This window comes from Odocoileus virginianus, chromosome 27, assembly GCF_023699985.2.
Source record: "Odocoileus virginianus isolate 20LAN1187 ecotype Illinois chromosome 27, Ovbor_1.2, whole genome shotgun sequence".
Taxonomy (NCBI): Eukaryota; Metazoa; Chordata; class Mammalia; order Artiodactyla; family Cervidae; genus Odocoileus; species Odocoileus virginianus.
In genome coordinates this window covers 23,611,421-23,634,093 of record NC_069700.1, presented here as the reverse complement: position 1 = coordinate 23,634,093, position 22,673 = coordinate 23,611,421, and the positions used below count along the sequence as shown (strand labels likewise).

General features: G+C 42.5%; 1 protein-coding gene across 3 annotated transcripts in view; it reads right to left on the bottom strand.

Annotated features, from left to right (window-relative positions):
- The window catches only part of ADGRF1 (adhesion G protein-coupled receptor F1), a 28,506-nt gene extending 6,681 nt beyond the window's left edge, over positions 1-21,825 (bottom strand). For 2 of the 3 annotated variants that reach the window (XM_020912291.2, XM_020912292.2), the window contains exons 1-10: positions 21,720-21,825; positions 20,348-20,405; positions 17,362-17,511; positions 15,865-16,038; positions 11,339-11,439; positions 10,451-10,509; positions 7,308-7,459; positions 5,737-5,900; positions 3,694-3,882; positions 623-1,996 (exon numbers count right to left, since the gene is read on the bottom strand). In XM_020912291.2, coding sequence (XP_020767950.2) covers positions 623-1,996; positions 3,694-3,882; positions 5,737-5,900; positions 7,308-7,459; positions 10,451-10,509; positions 11,339-11,439; positions 15,865-16,038; positions 17,362-17,511; positions 20,348-20,405; positions 21,720-21,788 — 2,490 coding nt within the window. In that variant the 5' untranslated portion in view covers positions 21,789-21,825. Of the gene's footprint in view, positions 1-622; positions 1,997-3,693; positions 3,883-5,736; positions 5,901-7,307; positions 7,460-10,450; positions 10,510-11,338; positions 11,440-15,864; positions 16,039-17,361; positions 17,512-20,347; positions 20,406-21,719 lie in introns of those variants that run through there. The other variant, XM_070456334.1, reaches the window with a different exon arrangement.
- Positions 21,826-22,673: the final 848 nt, after the last annotated feature.

Below are 22,673 nucleotides of genomic sequence, written 5' to 3'. Positions count from 1 at the left end.
ATCATGGCGTGTAAAACCCGTGCTTGGCAGCAGAGGTGTGCAAACCTTTTCTGTAAAGAGTCAGAGAGTAAATATTTCTGGTTTTGCAGGTCATCCAGATTCTTACAACTGCTCAGCTCTGTCCGTGTAAGGGAAACAGTCCCAGACCCTGTGTAAATGAACTGGCATGGCTGTGGTCTAATAAAACTTTATTTACAAAAACAGTGCTGCCTGCAGTTGGCCAGGCTCTGCTCTGTGGCACACGAGGGACTTCCTTGGCACCATTCAGACTCAAAAAGTATTCTTGATTTATTTCCCTTTCCCTGAGTGCCTTCATAGAGATCAGCACAAGATGAAGATGACTGAGCCAACAGCAAGGGAGGTGAGTGTTAGCTACGTGAATTCGAACACTTAAAACCCTGGAATGGATTACTGAAGAAGCCTGATATTCTGCCTCAGTATGAGAATAACTATTGGGGGGAAAATGGATCTTTTTCTTCTGTTCACTGTTGCAGGCGGTTTTGTTTGGAATAGTCCTGCTGGAGGCAGGGAGATGAGATCATCTCCAGAGTGGTCTTCCCATCCTCAATTCTCTACACTCCAGTTACCTGATTATACAATAGGTTATTCTCATTGTTCTTACCTGGAATGCATTGAGAAATGCAAAAATAATGTGCCAAGAGAGATTCTGGCTGTCCACCATTGTTGCTATGCCGAAACCCCAGGTGAGCCCCAGAAGAGGGGTCAGGACGAGGAGGCTCCTCCCTATGCGCATGACAGTGACCTTGTTGTCCTGGGCCAGCCTTTCTCCAACAGCTGGCCTCCAGAGTTTCGTGAGAACTAATAGCACCACCGCCAAATTTACAGCCACAATAGTCAGGGCAGGAACTGCAAAGGCCAAGAGAGGCTTGCTCCCACTGGACCAGTTAAGCCAACACGCATCCATCCTTTTGTAGGCATTGCTGGGCTGCGTGACGGCAATGGTGACGATGGATATAATGAGAGGGCACCCGTAGCCCAAGCAGAACCCAACAGCCACCATCAAAAGTGTGGCCATGTGATGGAACACGAAGATCACCCGGTATGCCAGCAGGAACCCGAGCAGAAGCATCCAGAAGAACAAGGAGAGGTAGAAAAAGTGTGCAAAGAATACGGCAGCTGTGCAGATGCCAGAAGAGTTTGCCGTGGTGTCCACCACGGCAGCGACAATAAACCAGACGTCTGCAATCAGGAGGCACAGAGCTATGTTCACTATGCAGATGTGACGGCTGTGTGAGGTTTGGTTTTTGTTGACCCGCTTCCAAAACAGACCTTCGATGGTCAGGCATAAGATGAGACTTCCGATGGAGACCCCCAGCCCCACAAAGGTGATCCATTTCACAATGGGGACGATGGCAGGGGGGACAGTGGGGGACATCAGCACGGAGAAGGAGGTCAGGTGAGTACAGTGGCATGTCACCGAGTTTGCAGTTTCGTTCTCTAGGTGGCAGCCGGTATCTCTCCACTGCAAATGACTGAAATCCCAAAACACACAATGTGGTTGGCTCAGATTCAATTTCATCTTAGAAAAAGTCAGGGAAATTTCATTGATGGAAGAGTTTGGGATAATAACAGATATCAAGGGCCCATTAACCTGAGCATTTGTATTTTTGGCAATGGGTAGAATGTTCCCCAGGGTCAAAGAGGTCATGCTGATGATAGTATATGGAAGGTGCTTCTTGAATTGTCCTGGGCCAATAGACACATGGCCTGTGATGGGACTGGAGGTATTTTGGGGGGAAAATTCAGTCTCATAATTGTAACCTTGTTTGCTGAGATTTGCAGACACTGGAATCCCTCTCCAGTTAATGAAGTCTCGAGAAAAATTCAGAGGCAAAGCTGTCGAAGGTACCAGAGCACTGATGTTTTCCAGTGATGCTAGTAACTGGGAACTGGCATCCTTTTCTTTCTGCAGTAACACTGTCCAGTTGGTTAGTGAAGCTGAATTAAGGATGTGATCAGCTATATTGATGACATTCTGAAATACAAGGATGAAAGTCAATTTGGATTTTGAGTAAACTGGTCAGAGGACTATGGATGGATAGTCACTAATCTTAAGCTCAAGAAAATTGCCCAGAGAATTGGCTCAGTCAAGGATCACACAGTAAAACTTAGCAGTGAAATAGAGCATGGTGTTCCACACAGGGAAAGCTTTGGACTAAGGAAAAAAGATCCACAGAATCATGTCAGTTCCGGGGTGAACACCTGGCAGGAATTCATACACCAAACAGGATTTAGGCATGAAAGAGGAGAATGCTGCAATGGGAGCTGCAAAATGTGCATTTTCTTCCTTCTGAGATAGCAAACAGGACTGCACAACTCCTCAGGCTGAGGGTCCAAGAGTGAGATGTTCCTTGTAGCTACTTTACCATATTATGTTTATTTTGCTAACATCAGAAGTTCTAAATTCATATCACAAATGTTCAAGCTTTAATTCATGTATATTTATGACATTAACAGAGGAAACTAAAAAGCAAAAATTCTTAAACCCTGGACATGCAACAAGGAAGCACTGAATTGAGTTGTGGGTTTTAAGGGTCAGTCTTAATTTAAGACGTTCCTTTTCCAAACATCCCTGAAAGGCAATGTTTTCTCTCCCGGCAGCCTCACTCACTCTTAACGGCTCTGGTCCCCAGGCATCTGCTCTGGGCATCTGTCACTCTAGCTGAGACTCACCCTGAACCCTCTGTGACTCCTGGCTCAAATCCCAACGTGGGTTTCTTTTACTGCTTTCAGCAACCTCTGCCTTCTTTTGGTTTGTGTTGGCAGCTCTATTTTTCCCTTTATTTCATTTTAAACTTTTTTTGTGTGTCATTTTGTTTTATTTGGTCTCATTAATACATAGTCAGGCTTTTTGAAAAAAACAAATCTGAGCATCTTTGTTTCAGGGAGTTTAACTTATTCACATTTAATGTCACTTCTGACATATAATGTTCACCTTATATAGTTAAGGACCATTGTGTGATTATGTGACAGTATACATAGTATAAAACCCATTTTGTAAAATATTATATGCTTTAACATATAAAATGCACACATCCAAAATTTTTGGAAGGATATTTATTTAACAAATAGTTATTGAGTACCTGCTCTGCATCCCTTGTCAATCTTCTAGGCACTGAGATAACACCTAAAATGTAAGCAGTGGCCATTCTAGAGTGACAAGATTACATATCACTTATTTTTCTTTTTGTTTATTTGCATATCTTATAGTGAGCATGTCTTATTTGAGGAATTTTTAAAGTTAATTTTAAAATATCCAAACTAAATCATGAATTCCCCACTCAAGAAATGGAGTTCTTAAAATGCACTAAATTTAATATACTAGAGTCAGCGTTTACAGCCACAGGAAGGAAAACCTGCAGACTCAATATTAAGTATCAGAAAGTTGGCACCTGTGTCATTCAGAGTTGGGCAGGGCAGAGAGTTACACCTTTCCTTTAGCCAGGTGCCACCCAGGCGGCCTGCCTGGAGGCAGCTCCCTCTTACTTTGTACACACATAATTGACCCCAGGGGTATCTTACACATTGCAGAGGAAGCAGCGAAGCTGACACAAAGACTGTTACATGGCTCTTTGGCCCTTTTCAACAGCATCTTATCAAGTGGGACTTCTGCTATTCCTCTTACCAGATCGAACATTTAAAGTGAGCCGTTCGAGCTCACGCAGACTTTACCTCCATTGTCAAATTGGACACCATGAAGCTTTCTTTCAGAGATGAGATACCGCCCAAAATTGACACCACGGAAGCCAGGTTCCCAGCTGTGGTTGATGGGCTTTGCTGAATGACCATCGAAAGCTTCTGCACCAGGGACGACACAGCTGCCTCAGTGTCAGTATTGTTGCTGGCGAGCTCACTTAAATTCTAGGAACAGAAATGGTCACATTCTAGGACACAATGTAAAGCTTGTGCTTCATCAGACTTAAATCAGAGTCATGGCCACATATAACTAATACTCGTACGGTGCATGATAACCTAGGATAATCATATAACGATGACAATAACACGACAGCAGCAGTCATCCAGTGCTTTCTGTTTCCCATACACTGTTCTAAATGCTTTACTGGGGATTCACTGATTTGATTTCGTCCTTACACTACCCTTTAAAAGAGGTGCCATGCTTATTTTCATTTTGATTAAGGAAATTAAAATTTGAGGAATTTCATTAAAAAGCATTTTTACATAAATTCTTACCCTAATTATACAGTTCAGTTCAGTGAGATTCAGTGGCTTTCCAAACAGTACCCCCTAGGATGCGGAAAGGCATGGTCTCCTTGGCACTAAATGTTATATCCGTTTTTACTATGCTGAGAGATCCCTGTAGAGCAGGGGTCCCCCTCCAGAATCTAAAGCCTGATTATCTGAGGTGAAGCTGATGTAATAATAAAAGAAATAAAGTGCACAACAAATGTAATGTGCTTAAATCATCCAGAAACCATTTCTCTACCTCCCAGTCCATGAACAAATTGCCTTCCAAACTGGTCCCTCGTGCCAAAAAGGTTAGGGACCACTGCTATAGAGGATTTAAAGGTATGTACGTGGAGATTTGACTACACTTGGTCACTGGATTTGGGGTTTTACTTTTTCCTTGAGGCTTCCATCTGCTTCCACAACACTGAGCTAATTTGGAAGGCAGCTAGAAGGGATAGTCTCCTTACTCAAAGACTGTCAACCCAGGAACCCAGATCCCTCTGTTTTCCTTTTTACTCTTCTCGTTGGCAGAGCTGTTTTCTGCCTCAGGCACCTGGGATCTGCTTGTCCTTATACCCTGGGGTAGCCTAGTCCCAGCTATGGTTATGTCCAGAGCTTGAAGCAAAGAAGGCAAGGAAAAGGATAAGCCCCAGAAGTCATCTGCTCCAATCTCCCTCCCAAGTTTACAGATGAGAAGCTGAGGTTCAGAAAGGGATCAGTAAAGCTTCCACAGTCCCTTGGTGAATACCATGGTGGGTTCTTTGCTTCTGAAGCAGGGTATCTGTCTGGGACTGAAGCCCTGTGCACTATGAAGGTCTATTTGCATGATGATATCTGTGAACTGGTCTTGGAGTCCCCTTTCCACACCTGAGTTTTAACTCATCACCATTTGCTTCCATTTTTCTATTTATCAAGTCTTAAGTACTTGAATCTTCCTAAGAGAGCATCATATGAAGGTCATAGCCCTAATCGAGTGACCACGTTTCTAGTTCAACACTATTGCTACCTGAGGGACCATTAGCCCCCTAGTCTCTCCTTTTCCAATCTATTGAAGGAAACTGGCAAGGTGCATGGCCCTAGAGAGCCACTGCAGTTCTCTCATTCGATATGGCTCACCTCTGGCTGGCCCACTCCCTACCCCCATTTCTAACACACTACAGCTTCACTTGTACTAAGGTTATGGCTTTGGGCTTAATGCCTTCACTTAGATCTTCAGTTCCCAGGCTTTCTGGATTTAGTTGCTGTTCTGCCATCTACGGTAGCCCTCTACAACATTGATTCACGCCTCTGCAGCACCCTCCCCCCAAAACCATCCAATTGACATTTCTGGCATTCTCAGCGGCCACTTAGGCTCACTACTCATGGCTAGACTCCCTGGGTTTCCCAGGGTCTGACGTCATCGACATCTGACCAATGAGACAAACTGATACATATTACCTACCTACAGGAGGGTTCACTGGAGACACCCACTGTGAAACTCAAAACCAGGGCAAGTATGCAAAGTGGAAATGCCTTTTTTTGTTTTACCTTCTTCAGTTCTTCCAGCTCAGAGAGCACACACATCTCCCTGAGGATGTGCCACCCGGAGGATTGGCACCTGACCGTGATGCTTCCGATGTAGCCGCGGCTACAGGGAAGAGTGTACTCGTCATTCTCAGACCCAAATCCAAAGGCAATGCTGTTACACTGGGCTGGAGAAAAATAGAAGTAGAGAAAAGAATAGAAATAGTAGAAGAATGTCTTGACACTCTGTATGAACTATGTATTAATAGCAGTGCTTTAGAATGTTTTTACACTCTCTATATAAACTATATATTAATAGCAATGCTTTAGAAGTCATATTTTCAGAGCCAAACCTAGGCAAAATTCAGGAGTAGGAGAAGTTTATCTTTGATGTCCAGCTTTACCCCCATCAGTCCTTTTTCCTCCTTCCTGATGTTCTGCCCTCCCCAAGTCTGGCCCCCTTTCCCTCCAGGTATGTAATCTAGGCCAACAATATGACTTTAAGTGAGCTATCAAATAGTAAGTATTCGCTGAGAACAAGCCAGGGTGTGATCCCTCCCAGAAAATATCTACCCTCTTTAAGGGACTGCTAGAATACCAGATAAGCTTCAAGATACTATGGGACAGAGTAGGCATGATAGGGTTAGAAGATAGGTAGTTGCCATTTGGGGGTGACATGTCCTACTCTGTTCCCCTTTAAAAGCTTCTCACATCATGACCAGACACTTAGTTCCCCTTGCACCAGGCCCTTCATACGTTCTTACCATGATTGTGACTGGGAGAAGGAAGGACCACAAGGACTATGGTTTTTGTTTCTTTTCCTCACTGCTCTGTCTTAAGTGTCTAAGCACTTTGTACACTTAGTAAATATTTGTTGAATAGATGTTGAAAGTGGCAAAAATCTTGGTAAGAGAGATGGAAATTGAATGCAAAGAAATTTTCAAACATTTGAAGAAATGAAGTGGAGTGTATGTGCCTGCATATTTCTGTGTGTGTTTCTGTATGTGAAAGACCTGAAAAAAATGCATTCTTTCCTGGGTCCCTTGGATTATAAGTTAGGAATGTCATCAGCCCCAGGGCTCTTTCAACATGAACACCAGTAAACTATTGCTGAGTCATTTCCAACAGAGCCTGCAGTGAATCAGTCTTGCATGACGTTTACATTAAGAATAAGAGGTCAGATCACCCATGAGCAAGAGTCTGAAATAGTCAGCTGAAATGGAGTTTCACCCTGGTGGGAGTTGGGGAGGAGGGAACAGCTGCTTGATAAAGTCAGTCTTAGAACAATTCTGTTTGGGGAACATCTCCAATACACAATCTCCTAATTAGGCTCCCCTAACCTACTTCCCTGGAGCTTTCCAGGTGGCTCAGTGATAAAGAATCCACCTGCTGATGCAGGAGATGCAGATTCAATCCTTGGTCTGGGAAGATCCCCTGGAGGAGGAAATGGCAGCCCATTCCATTATTCTTGCCTGGAAAATCCCATAGACAGAGGGACCTGGCGGGCTACAGTCCACAGGGTCACAAAGAGTCCCACATGTCTGAGTGTCTGAGCCCATATACAAGCAACCTAATTCTACAGAATCCAGCATTACCTTCTCCGTACACTCTGAAAGAGTCTTCTTCTAGTGCATACAGCTGGCGCAGATATGTCTTAGCCTTCTCAATCATCTGCTTAATGCCTGATAGGAGCTCATGTGTGTTGCTGGAACCAACAACTTCATACCCAACAACGATGCTTCCATCTCTACAGTGATGACATGGAAAGAAAAATGAGATTTATTTGTTCAGTCTCTCAGAGCTTACTCTGTGGGGGTGACATTAGGTCTGTAGGAATAGCTCAAACAGATTTGATTTTTGCCTACATGGAGCTTACATGCTGATGGAGAAGGCAAGGAAAATAGAAAAAAATAACCACTATATATAAATATATATAATTCTAAATTTTGTTAAGTGTTATGAGAGACCAGTTCAGGGATAGAGTTACAGATATAAAAAACAAACATGGTTACCAGGGTTTAACATGGGGGCAAGGATAAATTGGAAGCCTGGAAGTGACATATACACACCACTATATATAAAATCTTTCCCAGATTTTAGGAAGAGACTGAAGGCTGGAGGAGAAGAGGACAACAGAGGGTGAGGTGGTTGGATGGCATCACCGACTTGATGGACATGAGTTTGAGCAAGCTTGGGGAGTTGCTGATGGACAGGGAAGCCTGGCCTGCTCCAGTCCATGAGGTTGCAAAAAGTCAGAAAGGATTGTGTGACTGAACTGAACTGATATATAAAATAGGTAGCTAATAAGCACCTATTGTATAGCACAGGAAAGTCTACTTCATACACTGTAATCACCTATATGGGAAAATAATCTACAAAGGGTGTATAAATGTATGTATAACTAATTCACTTGGTTGTATACTTGAAACTAAGACAACATTGTAAATCAACTATATCCTATAAAAATTTCAAAATAAAGTTTCTTCATCCAGGTCTTTTAAAAAGAATATTGGGACTTCCCTGGTGGTCCAGTGGTGAAGAGGCCACCCTGCAATGCAGGGGATGCAGTTTCCATCCCTGGTCAGAGAACTAAGATCCCACATGCTGTGGAGCAGCTAAGCCCACGTGCCACAGCTTGAGAATCTGTGTGCTGCAGTGAAAGATCCCACGTGCTATAGCTAAGACATGACACAGCCAGAAAGAGTCCCTAAAATAAGCTCAGAGAGCTCTAAGATTTGGGTCTATACAATTAGGAGAACAGCATCTCTGGAACTGAGATGGGGAAGATGGTGGGAGAAGAATGTGAAAGGTTATGATGGGGGGAGATGGAAGACCCCCATTTTGGACGTGTTACATTTGACATGTCTACTAGAAAATCAACTGGAGATGTTAATAGGCATTGGATATTTGAGTTTGGAATTTAGGGGAGAGGCTGAAGTCAAGTAACACATGTAGAACCTACCTGCATACAGATGGTATTTGAAGTTATGAAAGCCAGTGAGATAATATATATTAATTTAATCCTGCAATTCAGTGAGGGTTAGGCTTAGGGTTATTCTCATTTTATAGGTAAGGGAACAAAGTCCTAAAGAGAAGTTGGGTCAGGTCATAAATTATTAATTGATGGGGACTTCCCTGATGGTCAAATGGCTAAGACTCCAAGCTCCCAACGCAGGGGGCCCGAGTTCGATCCCTGGTTAGGGAATTAGATCCCACATGCTGCAACAAAGAGTTTGCATGCCACAACTAAAATGATCCTGTGGGCCACAACTAAGACCTGGTGTAGCCAAATAAATTAATATTTCTTAAAAGTTATTAACTGATGGATAAGAACCTCTGGCTCTCTTAAGCTCAATGTTTTTTCTTAATTTTTTTTTTAGATTAAAAAAAGAAATTACTCCAAAGGTCAAATTCTTAATCACTTCATTGAACTAACATTGAGGTACATTGAACTCACAATAAATAAACCCGAATGCCTTTTTAGGTTGTAATGGTCACAGTACTGTTTCATTAATATGGCTCTTCTATAGTGTTTGAAAAGTATTTTTCTGCCTATTATTTTATTTTATGTAATTGAATTTCAATCAGATTTCATAGCTATCAATAGTTCTGTTTGACAGATAAATAAAGAGTGTGAGAGATTAAGGTTTACTTTAGATCATATATGTAAAGATTAAGACCCAGATAGTTGCATTTTATAGACAAGTCCACTTCTACTGTGATTTTGTCTATGAATTATTGGAGACAATTTGTAAGATAGATAGATAGAAAATTTGGTGGAATATAAATTAGAAATATAAATAGAAAACCAGGACCAAGGAAAAGAAAAATGTGAATATTGAATACAAAACTGTTGACTACTTTTCAATTTTGTCTGTGAATTCAATAACGACAGAGTCAGAAATAGAAGTTACATGAATTATATAGATCTTGATAAAATAAAAAAGAAGCAGAGTTTTTCTTAGCACTAAATTTTAAAGAATATTATACATGTGAGCCTTTTTGTAAGTATATGAGAAGACTTAAAGGATAATGGTCAAAACAATATATTTGTAACAAATGTTACTGAAAATTTCCTGTAACTATTCTTTAACTATGGAAAAAAAATATAAGAAGCTAAATTCTCTGACCTCTAAGTCACTTCCTCTAACAGACTAGAAATAGCTGGTAATCAATACACACATGGGTAACTAACCAAATAGCTTTTGAATTAAAGTATAAACAAAAGGATAATTTACTAAATATCTCTCTATTTGCTGTTGACAATGACTACTGGGCTTTGAAGTATGGTGCATACATGATATCTACACAAAAAATTTAATATTTTACCCAAGGAGCCCCTTCTGGCTCCCAGTTATACAACACTACACCCTCTCTGTTGAGGAGCAAACCCATTCCTTCACAACCCACGACCCTCATCCCCACCCCTGGCCCCTTCCTGTTCATGCCTTCCTGCTTCTTTCCAAGCTCTGCCCTGCCATCTGGGTTTCTGATTCTAGTTTCTGATTCATAGTTTTGAGAATGACATTTAATATTTATGCTTGCAAAAACACTTAAGTGAGAATATAGGCTTTCTTCTTCAGACTTTTTCAAGCATCACAGACTTTTACCCAGCTTTAGCGAGAATCCTACATCAAAGACCAGTTCTGACCTATTTTCTGTCGTGGTCACTTGGAAACAGCATGAGACATCCTACTTGGCTCTGGGGAGGCCCTTCTAAGACCACTGTGGTACTTACCGAAACTGGGTGACTCGAACGGATTCAAAACCCTGGATTTCTTTGTATGCTTCCTTTAGCTTTACAAAGAGAGCAAAGGGCAATGTGTTGATCTTTGTCCCCACACAAGAAAGACATTTGAGCAAAAAATGGATGCAGACAATAAATAAACCAGCTGAAGCACTGAGCAGAGGAAAGAGACATGGCGGGAGTTAATTGTGTGTTCCAGAAAATGAGAGCAGAGGATGAACACTCTCACACCTGTGCACACACATACACTGTAATTTTGAGGTGGCTAATAAAGAACGGAGAAGCAATTGCTTAGATTAGAGGATGAATTGGGTACCAGACAGTATAATAAATTCACCCCACACCTATCTTTTCCTTCCCCTAAATAAGCCATTTATTCCAACAGATGCCTAAACTGAATCTACTTGTGAAGTATTTGTGCATGCCTTCAGTTAGGACCACACCTGAACCATCAGCCTAGACAAAGGTAGTTTTATGTGACTTCAGTATGAAGTCCAGAATTTTGGAGAGTAACTCTCTTTAGCTTCTAACAAGAGAGACTTCTTTAAGGAAAAAAATCCCAAATGTTGTCAATTGCACTCAGATCATGAAAACTTTCTTTTGACAAATAAAAATCAGACAATAATCAATAAGGCTTGGTTTAATATTACGCTAATGAATGAGCAAAACCAAGCACCAAAGGAATGAGAAGAGGTCAGCTGCTTAACACTCCTTGAAAGAATTTGTTTAAAATATATTCCTTGTGGGCAGAGTAACTGCTGTGTAAGAACTAATTGAAAAATGAATGAAGAATATGTGTTAAATAAACATGTTGAATTAGAAACATCTGAACTTATGTTTATCCAATAAGTTCTTATATAATAAGGGGCAAATGCTTACCTGCATTTCAATTCCAGTGGCATATTTGGCATACATAGCAGAAGATGAGTCCAAAAGGTCTTCTGTAAATTTTTCATTAATTTTGAAAGTACCCCAAACCTCTATGGAAAATAAGAAATTTACAGAGATAAAAATTACTCACTTGATATAGCATAAAATTACAAAAGTCTAATTCAGCCCATCTATTTGACAGTGGTACTTCAATTCTTTTTTTTTTTTTTTTTTGGTCAATTTCTTTTTATGATGAATGTTCCCCTAAAGTAAGTAATACAGGAAGAAAAATGCTTCTCTTTTGTGGCTTTGGAACATAATGGGAAATTGCAGTAATCAAGACTACCTTTTGCTGTTGTTCAGTGGCTAAGTCATGGCCGACTCTTTGATATTCCAAGGACTGCAGCACTTCAGACTTCCTTGGACTTCACTGTCTCCTGGAACTTGCTCGAATTCATGTTCAGTGAGTCAGTGATGCTATCTATCCATCTCATCCTCTGAAGCCCCTTCAATCTTTTGCCTTCAATCTTTCTCAGCATCAAGGACTTTTCCAATGAGGCAGCTCTTTGCATCAGGTGGCCAAAGTATTACAGCTTTAGCTTCAGCATCAGTCCTTCCAATCAAAGTTCAAGGTTGATTCCTTAGGATTGATTAGTTTGAACTCCTTGCAGTCCAAAGGACTCTCAAAAGTTTTCTCCAGCAACACAATTTGAAAGCTTCTTTGGCACTCAGCCTTCTTTGTGGTCCAAATCACACATCTGTACATGACTATTAGAAAAAAACCTACCTTTGACTATATGGGCCTTTGTCAGCAAAGACATGTCTCTAGTTTTTAACACACTGTCTGGGTTTGTCATAGCTTTCTTTCCAAGGAGCAAACGTCTTTTAACTTCATGGCTGCAGTCACCATCCACAGTGATTTTGGAGGCCAAGAAAATAAAGTCTGTCACTGTTTTCACTTTTTCCCTTGCTATTGGCCATGAAATGATGGGACCAGATGCCACGATCTTAGTTTTTTGAATGCTGAGTTTCAAGCAAGCTCTTTCACTCTCCTCTTTCACCTTTATCAAGAGACTCTTTAGTTCCTCTCCACTTTCTGCCATAAGAGAGGCATAATCTACATATCTGAGGTTGTTGATATTTCTCCTGGCAATCTTGATTCCAGCTGGTGATTCATCCAGCCCTGCATTTCATGTGATATACTCTGAATAGAAGTTAAATAAGCATGGACAATATACAGCCTTGACATACTCCTTTCCCAATTTTGAACCAGTCCATTGTTCCATGTCCTGTTCTAACTGTTCTAACCTGCATACAGGTTTCTCAGGAGACAGGTAAGGTGGTCTAGTATTCCCATCCCTTTGAGAATTTTCCACAGTGTACTGTGATCCACACAGTCAAGGGGTTTAGTGTAGTCAATGAAGTAGATACTTTTCTGAAATTCCCTTGCTTTTTCTATGATCTAACGGATGTTGGCAATTTGACTTCTGGTTCCTTTGCCTTTTTAAAATCCAGCTTGAAAAATAAAATAAAATAAAATAAAATCCAGCTTGTACAGCTGAAAGTTCTCCATTCACATACTGCTGAAGCTTAGATTGAAGGATTTTGAGCATTACTTTGCTAGCAAGTGAAATGAGCGCAATTGTACAGTAGAGTAGTTTCAACATTCTCTGGCATTGCCCTTCTTTGGGATTGGAATGAAAACTGACCTTTTCCAGCCCTGCGACCACTACTAAATTTTCCAAATTTGCTGGCATGTAGAGTGTAGCACTTTAACAGCATCATCTTTTAGAATTTGAAATTGCTCAGCTGTAATTCCATCACCTCCACTAACTTTGTTCATAATGATGGCACTTAGGTCCCACTTGACTTCACACTCCAGGATGTCTGGCTCTAGGTGAGTGACCACACCATGATGTTTATCTGGGTCATTAAGACCTTTTTGGTATAGCTCTTCTCTGTATTCTTGCCATCTCTGCTTCTGTTAGGTCCATACTGTTTCTGTCCTTTATTGTGTCCATCTTTGCATGAAATGTTCCCTTGGTATCTCTAATTTTCTTGAAGAGATCCCAAGTCTTTCCCATTCTATTGTTTCCCTCTATTACTTTGTATTGTAAACTTAAGAAGGCTTTCTTTTTTTTCCATTTATTTTTATTAGTTGGAGGCTAATTACTTTACAATATTGTATTGGGTTTTGCCATACATTGACATGAATCAGCCAAGGATTTACATGTATTCCCCATCCCAGTCCCTCTGGGTCTTCCCAGTGCACCAGCCCCGAGCACTTGTCTCATGCATCCAACCTGGGCTGGTGATCTGTTTCACCCTTGATAATATATATGTTTCAGTGCTGTTCTCTTGAAACATCCCACCCTCGCCTTAAGAAGGCTTTCTTATCTCTCCTTGCCCTTCCTTGGAACTCTGCTTCAGATGGGTATATCTTTCCCTTCCTCCTTTACTGAGATGGGGTGTTATTTCCTCCTCCAGTGGCATGGCTCATGACTTCATTGAGTTACATAAGCCCCTTTGCAATGGCAAAGTTGTGACAGATGAAGGGGATGACCTTAGAAGCAGGTAAGCAAGTAAGCACTCACATGTGGTTACAAACAACAGTCACTAGCAATGAAATATACCTCAATTTAGGCACTCAGCTTAAATATTGTCCCTATTGAAAACAAAAAAACTTTTTTTTTAAAATCACTATTTGCTCATTCCAACTTAACCCTTGCTTACCTATCACTGGTGCCTTTCTGCTCTGGGACAGGCTATTCCTACCTCTGGATGGACAAATCCTGTATCTTTCATTCAGGACTTGGTTAAATGCACCTCTTTTGCAAGGCCTTCCCTAGGTCCCATATAAAAAGAGTCTTTCTCTCCTTTAAATTCCTACAGTACTTTATTCATACCTCCCTTCCAGCCTTTACACCTACACATCTACCTGTGAACACACCTTGTGTGTATACATTCCCACTCTATTTGGGAAAGATCCTTGTGAATATAATCCCTGTCTGATTCATGTTTGTATTCCCCCAAAGATGGATCAGAAATGGACCACTCTTCAAAGAGTAGGATTCCATCAAAACCTATTGAAAATATGACATTGTCTTTTTACATGTGTTAACAATCTGGCCTCCCCAGGCAGCTTGCTAATTCATCAACAGCAAGAGAAATGCATTAGAGTGACCTCCCAGAATTTGCTCCAGATCTGGGTATAAAGATGGTGCTTAATAATTACATGTTATTTGCGGAGGAAAGGATTAGTCATTTGGGATTAGCAGATGCAAAGTATTATATATAAGATAGATAATCAATAGGTCCTACTGTATAGCACAGGGCACTATATCCAATATCCTTTGATAAACCATAATGGAAAAGAATATATGTATATATGTATGTATATATACACATATACACATACATATGTATATGGACTTCCCAGGTGGTGCTAGTGGTAAAGAACACTCCTGCCAATGCAGGAGACATAGGAAACATGGGTTTACTCTTTGGGTCGGGAAGATCCCCTGGAGGAGGGCATGGCAGCCCACTCCAGTACTCTTGCCTGGAGAATTCCATGACAGAGGAGCCTGGCAGGTTACAGTCCATTGGGCTGCAATGAGTCAAACACAACTGAAGCAACTTGGCATGCAGAGATACATACGTGTGTGTGTATGTGTGTGTGTGTGTGTATCTGAGCCTCTTTGCTGTATAGTAGAAATTAAACGCAACATTGTAAATCAACTGTATTTCAATACAGTTTTAAAAATAAATAAGTAAATAAATAAGCATCACCTTAACCTGAATTGCTGTGGTCCTGGGAAAGGGACCGAGGGATACCCAGGGAAGCTGGGCTATTTCAGGTCCTCCTTTTCTCTTTACTCCACTCTACCAAACTCTGGAGCTTCAAGATAACTGGACTAGTCACTGGGGACATTTCCTAAAGTCATTCGGTCTGTTGGGGGCCCACATCTTCCGGGTCACCATAGCATACACTGAACATCAACCTAAGCTGGCAGTAGCTCCCTCAGCATCCACTGGTTTCCTAAGCTAGACTTTAAACTTCCATTTAGTTTTGGCAGTTCATTCAGTACACATATTTGTTGGCAATTTAGAGCATTTCTTTCACTGTAATTACTAGATAACCCTCCCTGTTTCACACCTCTGAATTTTTATTTTCTGGAAATTTATGTTGGCCCAAGAAGTGGAAAGAAAAAGTTATTTACTCAGGCTGTTCCCTGATTTGGAATTCCAGGGAATCTCCCTAAATTTCAGAAGAATCATAGAACTGTCGAGATGAACTAGATGTACCTCCAGGATAAATTGGCACCCAAGTACCAAATTGCATATCTGAATTTTCTGCACTTCCAAATTTCTCACTGTGTCCAGCCAAGCCTAACATGGTACGTCATCACTGCTTTTCCATCACCCTGTAAACACTAGCTCTCCTCTGGGAGGCAAAGAGAAACATCGGGGCTCAGATGTCACTTGTGGAGGTGGGAGGTGCCCTGGCTCCCCTCTGGGTATCCATAGGTGCTTACTTGTTCTCTCACAGAAGTAGACGCTCTGGGTGAGGTTGCTGGGATGACAGTCGCAGCTCTGGAGTGATCCTGCCTTGAGAAGGGAGCAATTCCGGGGGTCGAGGCACTGGGGAGAAAACCAGGAGTAGCTGTCTTCACAGGCACAGCGCAGGACCCCGTTCTGGTAGCCACAGTCTGCGGGAAAAACAGAGCTTGGTCTCACCGGGCCTTTTGCATAAACTGGCTATAGCTGAATTCTCACCCTTGGCTTTGACACAGAATATGAATCAGAAGCTAGAGGTATCTCTCTCCAAAAGCTAGAAGAATGAAACCAAAATGGAAACAAGCATGTTTAAAGTTAAGGAAATATCCTACTCCATAGATACTGAGGTTGGATCAGAAATCCAGCGAACAACAATCAAATATCTTGATAAGTGAAAGTGAAAGTGTTAGTCGCTCAGTCGTGTCCAACTCCTTTTGACCGTATAGACTGTTGCCCACCAGGCTCCTCTGTCCATGGAATTCTCCAGGTAAGAATACTGGAGTGGGTAGCTGTTCCCTTCCCCAGCAGATCTTCTCAACCCAGGGATCAAACCCAGGTCTCCCACATTTCAGGCAGATTCTTTACCATTTGAGCCACTAGCATTCAAAAGAAGGATATATGTTCCATTGATATCCTTTGAATGGAGAAGGAAGCAGAAGAAGGTTTGACAACCCGAGAGTTATTTGAAGGATTCTAGAAGGTATTTGTCCACTGTCTCACTGGAGGCTCTCATCAGCCTAGCATCACTCCCCCAAAGTCCCTGTTAGCCATATGGCAAAGACAGAGAGACCTTTCTGTTGAGAGTTATAAGGAAAAATTCTACTAACCAAACCTGTATGTTTCTATTCGACCTAAAACTCCCACCAAAAATCTTTCCGTTTTAACAGACAAAAAAGAAAACTGGGGCAAAGTCACCAGACAGTGTTGTGAAATTACACACAACTGTGAAGTGGTTCTCAAACTTGGTCGTGCATCAAAATCTTCTGGGAGGGGTCTCATTCCAAAGTTTATGAGGCAATGTCTGGGATCTGCTTTTTTTTTTTTTTTTTTACATTCCCCGTTGCTGCTGCTGCTACTGCCAGTCTGGGTACCACACCCTGAGAACTCTTTGTTTTAGATAAATTTCTTAAATTCTCCTAACCCCACTGTGGTGGTTGTTAGTGGGGCTTCTCAGTGGTAAAGAATCCTTCTGTCAAGCAGGAGATGCGAGTTCCATCCCTCGGCTGGGAAGATCCCCTGGAGAAGGAAATGGCAACCCACTCCAGTATTCTTGCTGGAGAACGCCATGGACAGAGGATCCTGGCAGGCTACATCCATGGGGTCATAAAGGGTTGGACACAACTTAGCAACTAAACAGCATTCTTTTCAGCCATAGCTATTGTAGGAGTGACAGATTCCACAGGATAGCCTAAGCTCTACCCGACTCAGGCATCACATTCCCCGTTTCTCCTCCCAGTCAACAGAGACGGACTCACACGTGGTGGCCTTTGCCCTGATGATCTTCACTGGCTCAGGTAATAAAGATGAATAAGGCACCCGAAACTTCAGAAATTTCATCAGCTCTCTTTTCTCCTTGGAATTTCGATAGTGCACCTGAAGCAGCAACTCGTATTCCTGGATTGAGCCTAGAGAAGAGAGACAGTCAGAGGCATCCTTTCTCGGGCTGGGAGGGAGATTTTTGCAGAGCAAGTGACCACAGAAGAGAGGTCAGGTTCAGCCCGGGGCTCACGGATGCTGCTTGGTATTCACTTCTGCTCATCCAGTCCTGGACTAAAAATACGCCTCCAGAGAAAAGCAAGCAGACCGCCCACACAGGCCCAAGACACATCTCTTCTCTGACTTCTGCCAGACTAGCTGCTCCACGCTCTCCAATCCAGCTCAGCTCTGACATCCTGATTCTCCCTACTTCTCAGGTCACATCCAGAGTCAAGCTTCTGGGTCAAGACTGAAGGGACAAGAGGTGAGGAAGTCTTACTCACTCTCCCCTCCCGCTCCTTCAGCTCTGATCTTCTGAAAGCATCTCTGATACTAAACCCCCAGTCCGGACTTCTCTGGTGGTCCAGTGGTTAAGACTTCGCCTTCCAATGCAGGAGGCGTGGTTTCAATCCCTGGTCAAGGAGCTGAGATCCCAGAAAACCAAAAAAACAGAAGCAGCAATAATATGTATACCTATGGCTGATTCATGTTAATGTTTCACAGAAATCAACACAATTCTGTAAAGTAGTTATCCTTCAATTAATAAATTTGAAATTAAATAAAAGAAGTAATATTGTAAATTCAATAAAGACTTTAAAAATGATCCACACCAGAAAAATCTTTAAAAAAATAAATAAATAAATAAAACCCCCAGTCCCCTCTTTCCTCTCCAAAGAGCCTTTCCCTCTCACGCACAAATGTTCCACTAGTTAGCTGAGTCTGATACTGAGATGAAATGCAAAAGTAAAACCAAAGCAAACCTTTCTTGAACCTTAACACACTCTCACCTCCACCTTATCATTTCTGAGCAGCACCTCTTGTTTCCTTAAGAAGAGGCCATTAGGTGCTTTGGGCTGGTGTAGAAGAGGAACCTCACCCAGAATTTACTTAGACACATTCACATGAAATTTGGTATCAAATTCTATGGGGTCTTAATTTCCTCCCAAGGTCCTCTGTGGACCCCAGATTGAGAATGTCAAGGACTTCAGAGACAGAGAGGCAAAAGGTGAATATCTTTTTCCCCTGAGTCTCATTTCATTGCCATTGGCAAAGAAACCTCTAAGAATCCCATAGATTTCTTAGGACATCACCGTGCTTTCTACGGGCACAGATGAGATGGGGAGGGCTCCTATGAAACTGTCTCATTGCTTAGGAGCCCTGGGGAGTTGGAAGATTTATAGGGAAGAAAAGCAGCTGAATCAATCCCTAGGCGAGGAGGGCATGGCAACCCACGCCAGTATTCTTGCCTGGAGAATCCCGTGGACAGAGGAGCCTGGCGGGCTATGGTCCACAGGGTGGCAAAGAGTGGGACACGTCTGAAGCGACTGAACACACACACAGAACAATCCCTAGGCTTCTTGGAAGGAAATCCAGAGGCTTCAGCCTGTCCCGGGACATTAACAGGAGACTCCTATTAATGGTTGCCACCTATTCACCTCTCCCCTGTCTCCTTCAGGCTGGAAACTCTATCCCAGCCTTGGGAATTACCCCCAGTGATGAGGACTAAGGAGATATCCACTCCCATGGCCCAGACAGGTAAGAGGTGGGGAACTGGGGAAAGGCCGACCCTGGCCAAGCTGTCAGGGGTTAATGCTTCTTGTTCTGGAACCAGACGGATTGGGGTTGAACCACGCTTCCTCGCACCCCTGCCCCTCCCTGGACTCTGTCAGTTTCACACTCTGTAAAATAAAGATGGTGATTGAACCTAACTGATAGGATCCATGTGGGAATTTAATTCAGCTAACACATCTAAAACAGTGCCTGGCATTTGTAGCAGTTCAATGTGTACTTGTGCATTTACCATTTTATGGCATTCCAAGTTGAAATTCAGATTTCATTTTCCCAAAGAATTGTGGCCTTGCGACAATGTGGGAAGGACTATGACCCTGTGAGCATACTGTCGGATGGCAGGTTTTCTGTGGTGGTTTAGTCGCTAAGTCATGTCCAACTCTGTGACCCCAAGGACTTGTAACCCACCAGGCTCCTCTGTCCATGGGATTCTCCAGGCAAGAATACTGGAGTGGGTTGCCATTTCCTTCTCCATGGGATCTTCCCAACCCAGGAATCGAACCCAGGCCCCTGCCCTGCAGGCAGATTCCTTATCGACTGAGCTACGAGGAAGGCCCAGACAGACTGGGGTTGAAGATACACTGCACCGTAACAAAGCTTTAGTGGTCTGACCCAGGAATCTAACAACCATCTGTGTGTATTGTTTCCATGGGGAAATATATTAAATGCTTGAGACATCACACTTGCAAATCAAATTTCAGATCACAACTCATTTCTAGAGTGCCTTTAATTACATTATTGGGGTCAAGATGAGGAAGGAAAGAAAGAATATGGGACAGCTACTGGCTGGGCACGGGATAGGATACTATGCCTCTATTATATTACTTCATCCTCACAAGGAATTATTGTTATTATCATTTTACAGATTTGAGGTATTTAACGACAAGCCCAAGATCATACAACCCATCAGAAGCACTCCTAGGACTTAAACCCTGCTCTCCTGGCTCCAGTGACTCAGAGGGTAAAGAATCTGACTGCCGTGCAGGAGGCCTGGGTTTGATCCCTGGGTCAGGAAGAACCCCTGGAGAAGGGAATGGCTACCCACTCCAGTATTCTTGCCTGCAGAATTCCATGGACAGAGGAGCCTGGCAGGCTACAGTCCATGGGTCTAAAAAAGTCAGACATGATTGAGTGACTAACACTTTTACTTTCACTCCTGATTCCAGTGAATGCCTCCAGTGTATATAAGAGTCTTACCTGGAGGCTTTTCCTTATTCACAATGAGTTCTCGTTTTGTTTTGATGCCATCATCCCACTGTTAAAAAGAAAAAAAAAAAAAAAGAATTACAGCAAGGGTTTGTCATGTTGTATTTCATAAGGCCTTGTTGGAATTCCCAGATAAATTAAAATTATGTATCTAAAACCTAGCGGGATGGTGAGTGGGTACAAGACAAGACATGGCTGAGACACCTTTTGAGCACAGATCTGAAGGAGGTGGGAAAGGGAGGATATCCGAGAAAGAACTTTCCAAGAGGAGGGAACAGCACGTGCAAAGGCTATGGGATGAGAACATGCCTGGCACGTGAAGGCCAGAGTAGCTATGTGGTGTGGGGGAGGGGGCAAGAAGTGAGGTCAGAGAGTAGCTCCGGGCAGGCAGGTCCTGTAGATCTTTCTGGGTTGTGGCAAGGGCTGTACAGGACAGGGAACTATATTCGATATCTTATAATCACCTATAATGGAAAAGAGTCTGAAAAAGAATACAGATGCATATATATTGGGCTTTTCTGGTGGCTCAGTGGTAAAGAATCCACTTGCAATGCAAGAGACATGGGTTCGATCCCTGGGTTGGGAAGATCCCCTGTAGAAGGAAATGGCAACCCTCTCCAGTATTCTTGCCTGGGACATCCCATGGACAGAGGAGCCTGGCAGGCTAGTCTATGAGGTCACAAAAGAGTTGGACATGACTTAGCAACTAAACAACTCAATCACTTTGCTATATACCTGAATTGAACACAACGTTGTAAATTAACTGTGTAAGCTTAAGTAAAATATGTAAATTATTACTTCAATTTTAAAAAATGTGGACTTCTCTGGTCATCCAGCAGTTACAAAACCATCTTCTAATGTGGGGAACACAGGCTCCATCCCTGATTGAAGAGTTAAGATCCCACCTGCCCCACGGCAACTAAGCCTGTGAGCTGCAATTAAAACCTGACATGGCCAATTAAGTAAATTTTAAAAATAGACAACTCCTTATTTTTAAAATGATTATTGGAAAAAAAGAAAGTGAGAATAGGTAGGGAAGAGTCCAAGAATTGCTAATGTCGATTAATGTGGATTTATATGATCTTTCTCCATCAAAGAGGCCATAGGAGAGGATGTGCTGAGTTAGATGTGATCTCCAGGAAGGCTTAGTCCAAGATGCTGGCTTTGCAGTCAAATCATCTAAGCTCCAGGAGATAAAATGACTCAACTAAGACCATACAACTAAGGCAGGTAATGTTGAGACAAGAGCCCAGCACCTCTGATTCCAAGTCTATGAAATTATGTCATTTCAGTTGCCTAGAGAGTGATGGGGATTCAGAGTGGCAGAAGGACAGAGAGGAAAACCGGACATAGGCCAGCTCACCTCTAGGAAGCTATCTCGGCCCTCGGTGATTGTGAGGAAGGAGAAGAGCCAGAGAGGAGGAAATCTCATCTTCCGCTGGTCCGTCCTGGGCCTGGAGTCACAGTCTGTGGCTAGACGTGTGTGCCATGCAAGGATGAGACATGAAGACAAGTCATTCAAACCAAAATTTTAAAATGCATTGGTGGGGGTGGGGTGGGGAGGGGGGAGTACTTCCCTGGTTGTCCAGTAGCTAAGATTCCAAGCTCCCAATTCAGGGGGCCCAGGTTGGTTCCCTGGTCAGGGAACTAGATCCCATATGCCACAGCTCAAAGATCCTGCATGCCATAACGAAGACCTGGTGCCTCCAAGTAAAATAAAACGCCCAGAGGGGTAAAACCTAAGTGGGCTCATCAGAAGCTCTGAGGGTTTGGTTATTTATTTTCACCAGAGAGACCATCTCTTCTACTCTCACCGTAGAACTGGTGAATTTTTCTCTTTACAAACTTACTAGACAATTTCTCTGGAGTTTCTTCTAAGTGATCAAATATGACTCAACACAGGGCTTCCCTGTTGGTTCAGATGGGGAAGAATCTGACTGCAATGCAGGAAACCTGGGTTTGATCCCTGGGTAGAGAAGATTCCCTGGAGAATAGAATGACTACTCACTCCAGTATTCTTGCATGGAGAATTCCAGGGACAGAGGAGCCTGGCAGGCTACAGTCCATGGGTTTGGACACGCATATGTGACTAGCACTTTTACATGACTCAACACAGGCTATTTTAAAATCTTGACTTGCTTCACTATGTAACTGAGTGCAATTAACATCCAGCCTTTTATATTTCACTGAGGTTTTCTTTTCATCTCAGTAAAGACATACACTCAAATAACCAAGGACCCTAAAAACTCTAATATTAAGATAGAATCAGAGTATTTTAGCATAAAAATAGTCATGACCCAGTCAAATTTCCTTCTTT